The sequence below is a fragment of the Sebastes fasciatus genome, chromosome 10, assembly GCF_043250625.1.
Source record: "Sebastes fasciatus isolate fSebFas1 chromosome 10, fSebFas1.pri, whole genome shotgun sequence".
NCBI lineage: Eukaryota > Metazoa > Chordata > Actinopteri > Perciformes > Sebastidae > Sebastes > Sebastes fasciatus.
The window spans coordinates 18,887,721-18,901,195 of NC_133804.1; the positions used below are offsets into that span (position 1 = coordinate 18,887,721).

The window sequence follows — 13,475 nt, forward strand, 5'->3', positions numbered from 1 at the left end:
GCGTGCTCAATTTCAAAGCTTGAAACTAGAAAACCTAAGGAATCCATTGGTATCAACCGTGTCATACTAGCTTTCACGCAAAAGAGGTTAAATAACGCTCCAAACCTATGCTACATTTTGGCGAGAAAAAACTGGCATGGCCATTTTCAAAGGGGTCCCTTGACCTCTGACCTCAAGATATGTGAATGAAAATGGGTTCTATGGGTACCCACGAGTCTCCCCTTTACAGACATGCCCACTTTATGATAATCACATGCAGTTTGGGGCAAGTCATGGGCAAGTCAGCACACTGACACACTGACAGCTGTTGTTACCTGTTGGGCTGCAGTTTACCATGTTATGATTTGAGCATATTTTTTTTATGCTAAATGCAGTACCTGTGAGGGTTTCTGGACAATATCTGCCATTGTTTTGTGTTGGTAATTGATTTCCAATAATAAATATATACATGCATTTGCATAAAGCAAGCATATTTGCCCACTCCCATGTTGATAAGAGTATTAAATACTGATACAGATAAAACCTGTGATTCATTTGTGATTAATCGCAGTTATCTATGAACAATTATGCGATTAATCGCTATTAAATATTTAATCGATTGACGGGCTTAGTTATTACACAGAGTCAGTGTGAGAAAAATCAAAATTAGATATGCACTGGAAAAAACCCACCTTGGATTATGTGAAGCAGAGTTAATTTGATACAGTGTGGGCTGCCTTTCATGTGAAATTACATATAATGTTAATTAAACTAAATTTTTTTAAAAATGCTGTAATAGCTTTCATTACCAGTGCTCCCCTTGTGTATTCATGCAATGAAGAGTCACTTTGAGAGTGTGATCTCTTCTCACAAAATGAATAAATTTAGCCCACCCCAGCCATGTAAATGTGGTCTAGCGCTAATCACCCTCCTACCATGGTATAGTTGTGAGCCACGTTGAGTAGGTCCACGCAGCCCTGGGCGTCTGCAAAGGAGCGTATTCCCAGGCAGTTGGAGGGATGCAGCTGTTTCATCAAGAAGTTACAGCAAACCTGGATGACTTGTGAGAGCTGGAGGAGGCAAGCTGCCGCCAATAAACTCTCAATGGTCTCCTCTTTCAGCTCAAGGACGCCTGCAATGTCAGGACAAGCAAAATATATATTTATGAGGTAGCCATAATGGCAAACACAGCGGTGGGAGACGTATTGCAGCCGAGCAAACTGGATAATCATCATAATGTTATTTTTCCCTCTTTTACTATTTAAATACTGTAAATATGGATATTCCCAACAACAGCACTTATCAAAGGGGATTTGTCCTGTAAAATAAAGCAACGTTATGTTAAAGTGCTGCCCAGTCAGTCAGTGATGAATTGCCTTATTGATCCATTTTAATCAAGCTCGGACTTCAGAAGTCTCATAACTACTTACAAGAGGTAGTGAACGTCTTTACGAGCACTCACCGGTGTAGGCGAAATGAACCAGGGATCTGAGGGCCTCCGGGTCGACTCCCTCCATCTTGATCTCCTCCTGCTTTGCCTCTCTCACGTCGCTGGTGAACATAGCAGCAAAGTAGTCCGACACGGCACTTAGGACCAGTCTGCCATAAAGAAAACGCAGTGAATTAATGCTCTTGTACCGTAATTATGTCCATAGGAGATCTATATGCTGATTAATTTGAGTGGTTAGTGAATCAATCCTGAGATTGCATTTCCTCGAATGTAGCTTTGCTTCATAAGGAAAGGGCATATCTTTGGAGTATAGTGTGTCACACTGTGCTGTTCAGGGCTCCAGAGTGCGACCATTTTGCAACCAAAAATCTGTTAAGTGTGACTACATATCTTCAGTAGTCACACCAGTGCGCCTGACAGGTTGTGTCTCTGCGTGTATGTGTGAAACCGCGCCTTGTACTCCTCCTCGAACAAAATCACAACCATAAAACATACTGGTTATTCAAAATGAAGAGACCATTTGATTGTTTTTACGTCAAGAAAAGTGCTGCAGTTCCCGTTACCCCTGTCCCTGGTACTGAATAGCACAGCCCAGACCGGCATCACCGGCGGAGCACCACTCCACCTCCTGTCTCTTGTGTGCGTGACACTACTATAGGTACATTTAATAACACTTCTCTGCTCCGATGATCGCCAAACAGCTGATCTGCTCGTAGTGCATCTCTCTCTCTCTGTCATTTGACCACTCACTAGCTGCGCTCACATTACATTAGGCTACTCTTATACCAACATAATATGTAAACATGTGGATACCTGACGGTACCGTAGGTAGACTGTTAAACTCGCTATTGATGTGTCCAGGAGACCCCGATAATGCTACATTATGAAGAACAAATCTGTATTGAAATCGGCAGAGCGAGAGCTAAATGGGAGGTGTCATTCATTTACATTACGATGCGTTCAGGCTCTATTCAGTTAATGACTATTGGACGAAGATTAATTAGAACGTTATGATGTGTGTAAATGTGCTCTCTTGAAATGTAGTTTTTGTTGAGATGTTTTCACAGCAGTATAAAATAGACATTGAATTATGACCTGTTTGACTTCCTAACAAAAACCAGTATGCAAATGGTAATAAAGGTGCGTATATTGAAGTACATAGGATTCATTGTTTGACTTTTGTTTTTTACCGTGGTATCGAGAATCGTGAAATTTCCCTGGTATTGGTATCGACTACTAAATTGCTGGTGCACCTAAATGAAAAAAAGTCAGGCGCACCAGTGCAACCAATGTCAAAAGTTATTCTGTAGCCCTGCTGTCGGTGCAATAATTTCAAGTAGTACTGTTTCTAACAGTGATGCTTGTGTGTTTTTACACCATGCTAGTACTATTCCCCCCACATTCTGTATCATTCCATCTTGTCAGTGTATGATAAATGAAAGTATCCCACATATGTCATGTTGCTAATAGCTTCACTGGTCAGACTTCTAATTATGTTAGCTCATTTGTCTAGCTCACATGACACAGTGGTTGATTCATGAAGGAAAGGAGAGATCATATGGCGATACAAAGAAGTGAAATCGAGATCGTCATTACCCATACATCCATAATGTTGTGGATTTCTAATATTTGTATTATATCATTCATCATTCATATTATTATTATAATATCCCTGCTTTACTTGGTTGTGTCCTATGAGCAAATATAAAGCCACATTGCAGTCAGAGAGCTGATTATTACAACTAGGTCAGTCACTGACACTTTCTCTGTGAATTCTGGTTTTCTGTTTCATGAGTCTGTCTGGGTGAACTAACACAATATGCTGGCAGCTAGACATATACAAGCACATGTACTCAGTAGGACGTGATGCCTCTCTGCATTCAGGGGATGGTGCCATGCGATCTGTTCAATTCAGCCATTCAACCGAGGGGCTGGATGCCCAAATATTGACACCTCCATGTATTGGATCACACGACGCAAATGTAATGTGGAAATGAGGAAGGGCAGAGGTGTAATTAGATCACAGCGGTGTGTGCATTATTTAGATGCAAACCAGTGAACATGGAGTTTGCATATCTTTCCCATCACCTGAAAATCAGACGACGAATCTTGCTTTGCATTTCAAAGATTATCTGATTATTCCTCAGATGGGACGAGACCGACCAAATATGTTTCAGCATGTGAAACTGTGGTCCAGACCAAAGCCTGAACGCTCACATTGACTGCTTAACTTAATGAAGTGAATCCAGATGAGCTTCTGTATCGATGCAGGTTGTAATTAATGGAATCAAAGAGGACAGAAGCACAAACACCAACCTGTGAGCAGGTATCTTATGATCCCCTGCTATCAATAGGACGTCACACAGCTGCTTGTGCTGGAGGTAGGTCTCCATCTTACGGAAAGTCTGTTCCGCATGATTTGTGGCCTGGAAAAACTCATCGGAGGAGTTGTTGTTCATTCTGGAGAAGGTGCTCAGAGCCAACCTGTGGAGGAGAGGAGAGATGTTGTATGACTAAAAGAATGGACCAAAGCAATGGATGTATGACTATAACATCTTTGCATTCTGTGCATGTTATGTGCATTTTTTTTTTTTAATTGAAATTGTTGCAATTTCCAACATTTGGGCTTTGCACCAGGTGCCATTTGCTCTTCAGAACATTGCATGTAGTCTCTCCTAAATAACCAGAGGAGCACTTAAAGGGACACTTCGGTATTTTTTAACCTGGACCCTATTTTTCCCATGTTTTCGTGTCTAACTGACTGATGGGGACAATATTTCTGAAATTTGTCCATTATTGAGGGAGAGCGCTGTAGATGGCAGCGGCTCACAGGCTGCAATATGGTGCTATTGGGGCAAGCTGGCACCATCATTTACACCTAAAGTGCTTGTTTTTGCCCTGACAGGCTCTGATTGTTATTATAAGTGTCTGATGTTATGGAGAGAGTCTCGCTCAAGGAGAGGTCTCGTTCTGAAATCTCGCGAGGTGACGTGTTGCCGGAAGACAACGGTGGAATAGTGGAATACATCCATGGTGGAAACGCGAGCGCCAGCCTGGCAGAGTTTGTTGTGTTGGAATACAGAAAGCGTAGCTTAGTGTTATCTAAAAGATTTTCAATGTCATGGCTGAATATTTAGATGATTTCGACAATTTGGATGAGGTGTTTGAATTCGATGGCCGCCCGTATTTATTTGAGCCAGAGTATAGGGATATTCAGATTTAACAACGAGATTTCTCCTTGAGCGAGGACATAATAACAAACAGACTATAATAAAAGTCTGAGCCTGTCTGTGGTGAAAAACAAGCACTTTTAGTGAATGAACGTTCAGGTTGAAAAATGCCAAAGTTACCCTTTAAGGTTTTGTTGCATTAAGCTTTCCCCTTATTATTCATTTTGGACATAGGCATGTGTAATAAATAGTGAGCCGTAAGCAATAACTTCACTTAAATGGGGACTTCATAGAACGCAGACAAAACAAATAAATAAAAAAACATTAGACACATCAGGTGAAATAAAGACTTTTAATTTAGGTAGACTAATTAATTAAAGAAATTAATTAATTTCACCCACTGTTTCCTCTCCCGGTCCACTATCATAAGTAGGCTATGAAATAGAAAAATAATCAAAACGCTGTACACAGCAAGATAAGCAACATATTATTGAGGACACAGAAGCGCTTATTCAGACACATGGCACTCCTGAATCCTCTATTCCCTGCGGTGTATCTGCATCTGTCTTGCCACTCTAAGCTGAAATTAAAACTGTTATGAACTAAACTCCGTACATAAGTCGATAACTAAGTGCTGCGGTCTAATGGGACGAGCGAGTTCCACAATCTATGCAACAGCTTTCCAGACGGAATTTCTCTGTGTCGTATGCCTTTGTGTCTGCTCCTGTGTGCATCTGCATATCTGTGTGTGCACGTGGGTTTCCCAAAGACAGGGACTTAACAAGTGAACAAGCCTGTTCCTCGCAGCATTGTGGCGAGGCTGAGTCCCTGTCCCCGCGGGCTGCTAGATTACATGCTGTTCTACAGGCACCCAAGTAATCCCTCAGACTCGTGGCGAATAATGCAGCCCAGACACTTTGGTGTCCTTCACAGAGAAAGTCCACTCATTGACATTTAGGGTTGTTTGTCACGCTACATAAACAGACCCGAGTCGCCTCTCCGAGGGAATTTACTGTCATCTCACGGTCCTGCGGCTGTGTAAAGACTGATTGTGCTCAAGAAGAAAAGTCACTGCTATTTAAATTGACACTTATTAGCACTCACACGCTGATATGAGAGCTGCATAAACTAGTAAAGTTGCACATTTGTCAATACAAATGAACCTAAAACCCCGTTATGCTTGGCGGCGCAATGTATTGGCACATACCAAGATTGATAACACAGGAGGGATGGAGGGGGCGATGGCTCTTATCGATGTCCTGATTAACACTATTATAAAGTTTTTTAGCCGAGTGTGTGACTTTCTCCTCTTTGATTACCAAAAGCAACAACATTTTCCCTCTGGGAATTGTTTATATCGCCCTCTGGTCACAACAGTATCCTATAGTCTAATCTTTATTGGGAGACTTTATGCTAAATGCAAGAGTAATTTATTGCCCTGTCACGATAATTCCCCACTGACTCCGGAGTCTTGGAGAGGAACACCAAACAAGACTGAATAAGCAATGGGGCCGTAAAACTGAGATGCATTGCCTTTGTATTGGCTCCAAGGCATGCTGTAAGGATTTTTCATGCCTACCAATCTCTCCGACACTAATTGCTTTGGTATCACATTCTGGGGAGCAGTAAATTTCTCTGTGGGGTATATTTCGCTTTCAGTAGAGGGTTGGATCGTCGGAGGTATAGCCCAATTTTATTGAGGCACTAAAGCCCCAGAACACCTTACTCCAGAGAAACCGCTGTAGGGACATTGCTGTACGTTGCATATTACTAAGCAATTCACAGAGAGTCACAGTCCCTAAAAGACTATAGATTTCTTTGTGTGGTCTACAAACTATTTCAAACTTGCATTCCTTGAACAGTGAGAAGTTGAATTAGCCTACAAGAATACAATCCCATCTCATCCTACATGACGTTTACTTCCGTGAGCAAATTTCACCTGCAGTCTTGTCATTTGCTCTGGCTCACACCTCCCCAAGATATCACACCACAATGTGAATAATTGGATCTGAGAACAGACATTGAATATTCAAAAAACTCTAACGAGCTGTTCAGGTGAAGCAGAGGCTGTGTGGTTTGGAGCAGGTTTTAAGGCTGTGTTATGGAAACTTCATATGCTATTTTTTTTAGCACAAGATACAATGTTAATCTAACTATAAAGGAATGTGTCTGTCTGTTCCTCTGTGTGTTATTCACATAGCTCGAGAACCGCTCATTCAATCTACTTCACACTTGCTGAGTACCCAAGGGAGTGCAGTATTGAATGTGGTGCAATTTGGCCAGATGGTGGCGCTATGTCAATTAACTTTACGTTTTGGCTTGTAACTTTTGAAACGTAAGTCTCAGAAACAAATTCTGATTTTGTGGGTCCAGACAAATCGATCTATATAAGCCACGCCCATTTGCATCTAGATTTTGTCCAAATCTGATTTTTTTGTTTGCAACTTCTCCTACAAATTTTGAACAATCGTCACCAAATTTGGTACAGAACATCTCTGGACCAAGCTGGAAATAGTAACTTTTTTGGATTTTTGATGTTCCATACAGTTTTGCCATAGCTGGCCCTCAAAGTTAGCTCAAACGTTGTGGGCACGGCTTACCGTATATTACAAAAAAATGTCATATCACCTGAACGCTTAGATAGTCGTAGATATGTCTGAGTGACCGTGACAAATTTGATGCCATTTGGCCAATAGGTGTTGCTGAAGCAGTAACATCTTAACTATACATGTTGTTGTGATGTTACATCACCCAAAACCTAATGCCTTAAAAAAGACGGTCATTTATCGTGCCATCAATCATTGGAATAGCTGCCCTCTTTACATCCGTCAATCCTCTAACAAATCCTCATTCAAATACCATCTAAGAATACATTACTTAAGCAGCTGATCGATAGTCCAGTGTTGGTCATGTATGGTTTTTCTTTTGTTCCTTTTCCCTGATGATGGGCTTTGAGGCTAAATGGTTGTGGAAGATGTGTATGAATGTGAAATTTATATATGTTTGGAAAATTTGAATGTTATTAGTGTAACACAAATATGATGTTGTACATAGTATGTATGTGATAAATGTAATGTACTTGATTTCGGACCACAGGAAGACTAGCTGGTGCCATTGGTATCAGCTAATGGGGATCCTTTTTAAATAAATAAATAAAGGAAGTATTCTCTCTTTATCTGTGTATGTATTATGTATGATTGCCATTCGCATGGCTCAAGAACAGTTCATCCAATCAACTTCATTATTTGGTGGGTACAAGCAGCCATACCACGGTTCTTGACAACGCTGCAAGCAGCGATTCTGGAGGCCAAGCAATCCGCCCGTTCCAGACGGGCATGCACTACGAACGGGCACCACACTAGTATAAAGAAGACGCTCATTAACAATAATACGGAGAAGTTCGTTAAAATATTAAAATATCATGTTTAATGTACCTTCCTCTGTTCCATCTCCTGCAATCAGTCTGACTTCTCACTGTGCCAAAACTGCCCTCTTAGATGAATGGTCAGACTATTCAAGATGTGCTTTCGTCAGCCAGGATTAGCCCCTAGCTGTAAAGGTTATGAGTCAGACAATTTGCTGAGAATCTCAGTCTTATTCCAACTAGTGTCAACTCCATCCCTCCACAAGAGGGGAAGTCGTGCCTGCCTGGGCCAAATGGGAAATGTCTCTTTCAAAATGGATTATAACAGCCATTTGCCCCTGAAGGCTGCTGAGTATCTTGGGTTGGGTTGGGAATCCAACAACTCCTACAAAGCCTCGTGCAGCATGTTCCAAGTCTATATATTCCATGAGATCTTTATGCCTCTGTGCTTTGACAGTCGGTATTACTATCATTCGGCTTTGTGCAGAAAGAAATATACACACTGACTGCAATAACTTGATCCCGGCAGTGAGGCAGAGATGATAACTCTGTGCAGAAATAGATTTTCCTCTCTGCACTTTACTATCTCGCCGAGGCCTCGCAACAGTCATTCTTCTTCTGATACCATTGTTATACCGGACATACTTAATATTGATAATGATGGAGGAAATGGAGCTGCATAGGGGATCCATGTCTTTTGAAATCTGCTCTGAATGTGTCCAGCAGGCCCTTTATGTTAGAAAGTGCAGTGGAAAATTGCCACTGCACTTAACAGAAAATGAAATATTACCCCCTTATAGCTTTTCCCCTCAGCTTTTTACCAAAACCGCACACGTTGTAAAGAAGAAGTGATGGTGGAGAAGTCATGTCAGCAGAATGTCTGCGAACAGTTAATGAACATCTCAGGTGGCATAGCGATTCCTGTTTTGAATATTAAGAAACTGCATCAAGAGGCGTTAAATCTTGCACAGTAAAAATGAAAAATCAGCAGTGGAAATATCTGTTCGTTTAATAATGAAAATCTCCATAATTGACTTGCACACACAAGTGAAATACAGTATCTGCTTGGAGCCACTGAGGAATAATGTGCCAGGAGATGAATATATTTCAAAATAGAGATTAAATTTCCCTGTTGTTAAGCACAGCATATTAATACTAGAACTGCGTTGAGAGGGGTACAGGTTTGGTACATTTTAATGGTAAATCTTAATTCCATATAAGATTTTCAGTCCTTGTTCATAGATCAGTTGTGATTACAATGCTGAGCTCTGCATTGTCATGCTGATTAAAATTGTGTGTGTGTGTGTGTGTGTGTGTGTGGCTGGGGGCGTAAGTGAAAAATGTGCAGATCTTAGCAGAAAGCTTCTCACTGCTTTGCTGATGGCAGGTTAACTTGCTTAGTGTATGAGACTGACATCGTTGTAATCTATTTACATCTGATGTTAGTGGGTAAACAAATTAATCCACATTATTAAAGCAGTGGGTCCTAGGTCGCACATGGTCTACCGTGTATATATTAGATATTTATAGATCTAGATCTTTAGATGCTATATGCATTTGCAACCTATCTAGCTTGGTGAGCTGGGGATGGGAGGGACCCTAAAACAGGGCAAATTATTTATATTTTCCCCAAATCCTACTACAGATCTTAAAGGGACTATTTGTAACTTTCAGAAATGCTTGTTAACAGCGACACCTGTGGCCGTTAAGTCAATGAAAGTCAGCGTTGGGCTCGCGCTTGCTCGCTCTAAATAGACATGAACGAGCATCGCTCAAAACAGTGAGGCGACACACGTCAGCTAAAACCACAATATCACTCTATATTTCAGCTGCTTGGCAGTAATGTTAGCTGACCAGACGAAGGTCTCTCCATGAATCACTGCTGATCCTAGTGTTGGCTTTTCCTGCTTCAGCCCCGGAGGCAGTAGATTTATACGTGTAAAAAGTTACAAACGGTCCCTTTTAAATGGTATTATATATTCTAACCATGCATATTACAGAAAAGCCTACTGAACACCTTCCTGCAGTTGGAGATGATTTAGTTAAAAAAATTGTCGACACTATCAAATTTTCTGCTTGATCACAGTTGTCCACGCCACTATGATTCTTTTTCAATGCAAATTACCGAGTGCCTCAGAAACTGTTGAACGAAGTCATGGCCCCTACTAATAGTGCCCGGGTAAAATTTGTAGAGAGCCGTGTCAGGGATTATTTCCTTTGAATTAGGTCCATTTGGGGGAGAAAAAATGACTGATCCGCACTTGAACAGAAATGAGGAATGTGTCCAGCATATAATGCTGCTCTATCTCTGTTCACCACCTCCTGCAAAAGCATGAGGAGGGGCTACGGAAAACTCTGCCTTTATCTTTAGCCTCCATCTGAGATGGCCTTGTTGCGTACTGAATGCTGATTTGGCAAAGTTAAAGAACGCTCAAAATCAATTATATGCGAAATACAAAATCTCCTGAGGATGTAATTTTGAGATTACAACAGATATACTGTATTTTGCAATTTACAGCCTCTTTTAAGACGCCTCCACTGGATGTGTCACACGCAGACCAAGACCCTGTAAGCCTTGTGGTGTTATGAGACATCCAACAAATATCTGAATTACTGCTGTTGACAGGGGGAGAGGTGGTGGTATTTCTTTTCCAAGGCGGCAGAGAGGGAATTGAGATATAATTCAAACTAACAGCCCGCTGACTCAAGCCTCTGTTAGTGTTTATGTGGGAGAGGTCAGGGTTTCCATTCCATTCAGGTTAACTTCTGTCATATATTCTCTGCCAATGATGGGGAGAGGTTATTTGGATGAGAGTCGTGAGGACACAACAAATATACAGTATATAGCTTACTGTAGAGCATTAGGAGCACGGGTGGGAAACAACATGGTATTATCTGCTACTTACTAAACTATGTTTGATTTAACAACTCTGTAGATGATCAGATGAGAAAGATTAACTAAATTCAAGAGAAATCCAACAGAACGAGAATAATTATACCAGCAAGACCAGAACATAAAAGAGTCGCTGACTTTTTGAGTTATCTTGAGTATTCATGGCACCTAGGTGGGTTTTAAGAATTAACTACATTAAATATAAAGAAAAAGATCTTTCATTAGCTCAATTTTCATGTTTACAAGAACCTTCCTGCCACATAATGTGAACATATACATTTATCCTTAAGCATATTAACATGAAACATCAATTATTAAAGCCAAGCAGAATCCTAAATATATGCTAACATTGTTTATTCCAATACGCACAAGTTAGGATGAGCTGTTTTCATTGACTTTGTCAGTTAGTTCAGTTTGACATCGATCTTAAATATGAATAACAAAAGTGGGAAACTCAATGGAAATCAATGAAAGGTTTGAATAAGCCGATGGGATGGATTTCTTGTAGACATTGTGTGAATGAAACTAATCACTGAGGGGCACCACAAAATGACTGACACATATTTTCCAACTACAGACGAACGGCTAAAACTTTTTGTATTTTCTTTCACAGCTAGCAGGATTCATTTCTTCATTCAGCCTGAAGGATTGTGACAAATTATGTGTCAAGGATTTATGATGTGAGACGTAATAGGGCCACCCAGCTGGTGGAGTAAATGAATGTGCATATCTCAGTGACATCCACACATCTGCTTAGCCGCTGAAGAACATGCAAGCCATGATGTGTCAGGCAGTCACTGGCCTAATTCACGGTGCAACTTTGTACATCTACAGATGCAGCGCTCGGCCAAACATTCCAGCAACTTCACAGTTATCGAGTGACTGCATTTCCATTATAGACGAACTTGATTGAAACGTACCACCATGCCACACGCAAATATGTATTTATCTCAAGTCAAACTAATTAGGGATGCACCGATCTGACATTTACAGTCCCGATACCGATACCAGGGCTCTGGGTATCGGCCGATATCGAGTACCAATACGATACTAGTGTTTAATTAATAGGCTGTATGCCTCACTGTGTGGAAGTGACTGGGGTCATTCATTTATGTGTAAGGAGACATCAGGCTTGACTTAAACATTGCTTTCTTAACTTCATGAAACAAAATATAACAAATAAATACATAGATATTAATTTAGTGAATTGATATATATAATTAAAATAATAAATCGTACACCAGCAACTTGGAAAATAAATCCTCAAAATTAAGAGGAATTACAATTCAGGTGTAAACCCTTTTAATGCAGCAACAAATTGGACAAAACTTAAACAAGAATTTAAATTCCAGTCTATAATGTTCATAGTTTATAAACATAAAATTGAAATGAATAGATCAGCCCCATTGTCACCGATACCCAATCTAGCTATTTGAGTCAGTATCGGCCTGATATCCGATCCGGTATTGGTGCATCCCTAAAACTAATTGTTGCAGTCTCGCTTGCTATTCAAGCCACTGCATGTTCAGAAATCACAAATTCCTTGATTTAATAATGATGTAAAAGAGGTCCTGACAGGGTGATTAATTTATTTCAATGAAAGGAGGAAGTGAGGGAACTGGCTGTGAATATTTTTAATGATACTTCGTTATTTAGAAGAACGGACGATTTGAGCGGGACAGAAAATAAAACCATTAAAAATACTTTGTATGTCAGCTTCCTTTGCTGATTATCAAATTCATGAATGGATGAATCTCTACAACTAAGTATAGCTGAGCTAAGGATATATTTTATGATCCACCGGAGCAGAACCATTTTAATATTTCAGTATAATTGTCAAAATATGATAGCTGTGCTGTATTTTACATGGCCAGCGTGAACTCAAGGTCCCCCTTGAGAGCTGGAGCGTTACACATTTTTTTACTGTGAGGCACATCTTTTATGCATGCACTTTTCACATACAGGGACCCCAAAACATGAACATCTGCCAATTATACCAACACGGAGAGCAGAACGTCGAGCCGATTCCAAAACTGTATCTTAACTGGGAATAATTCATATTCTGTTCAGGGAACTCGACCGTCCACTGACATTCATTTATTCCACATTGACACATTTTTGACAGCAGACAGAGAGTGTATATTTGGAATTACCTGTTTATGGTATGGTATCATGGTGAGCTCTTTATAAAACAAAGGGATAGGTTTCACTTTCATTGTTTCATTTCATCATGGAACAAAAGCACGCAGGAAAGCTTAAGGACCAATCACCTCAGAATGTCACAGACAAGATAAAAGGCAGACTTGGTCTTTTCATCCTTGACGTGAGGTGCTTTTAGTGTTCTGCCAGACAGCACACACACACACACACACACACACACACACACACACACATCTCTAACCTGTTTACTTCCTGGAGGAAGATGTAGCATCACAGGGAAGACAGGGGGGGAAAAACACAACCTGGAAAAGCAGGGGGTGGGATTTATAGCTGGAAAAACATGTATGACCCTGAGAGTTTGGCATCAGGGTTTGGGCAAGATGTTAGCAGGAAATAAATTAAATCACTTGTGCCAGCCACTAGCAATGATAGCTTTTGGCTCATAAAGTGGTTGTAGTA

General features: G+C 40.6%; 1 protein-coding gene and 1 long non-coding RNA gene across 4 annotated transcripts in view; one reads left to right on the forward strand and one right to left on the reverse strand.

The window, feature by feature from the left end:
- LOC141775389 (uncharacterized) overlaps positions 1 to 13,475 on the forward strand; it is an 82,153-nt gene that overhangs the window by 59,527 nt on the left and 9,151 nt on the right. The window lies entirely within an intron of this gene.
- Positions 1 to 13,475, reverse strand: part of klhl4 (kelch-like family member 4) — a 37,272-nt gene that overhangs the window by 14,722 nt on the left and 9,075 nt on the right. For both annotated transcript variants that reach the window (XM_074648713.1, XM_074648712.1), the window contains exons 2-4: positions 3,746 to 3,913; positions 1,442 to 1,578; positions 915 to 1,111 (exon numbers count right to left, since the gene is read on the reverse strand). In XM_074648713.1, the coding sequence (XP_074504814.1) occupies positions 915 to 1,111; positions 1,442 to 1,578; positions 3,746 to 3,888 (477 nt within the window). In that variant the 5' untranslated portion in view covers positions 3,889 to 3,913. The remainder of the gene's footprint in view (positions 1 to 914; positions 1,112 to 1,441; positions 1,579 to 3,745; positions 3,914 to 13,475) is intronic.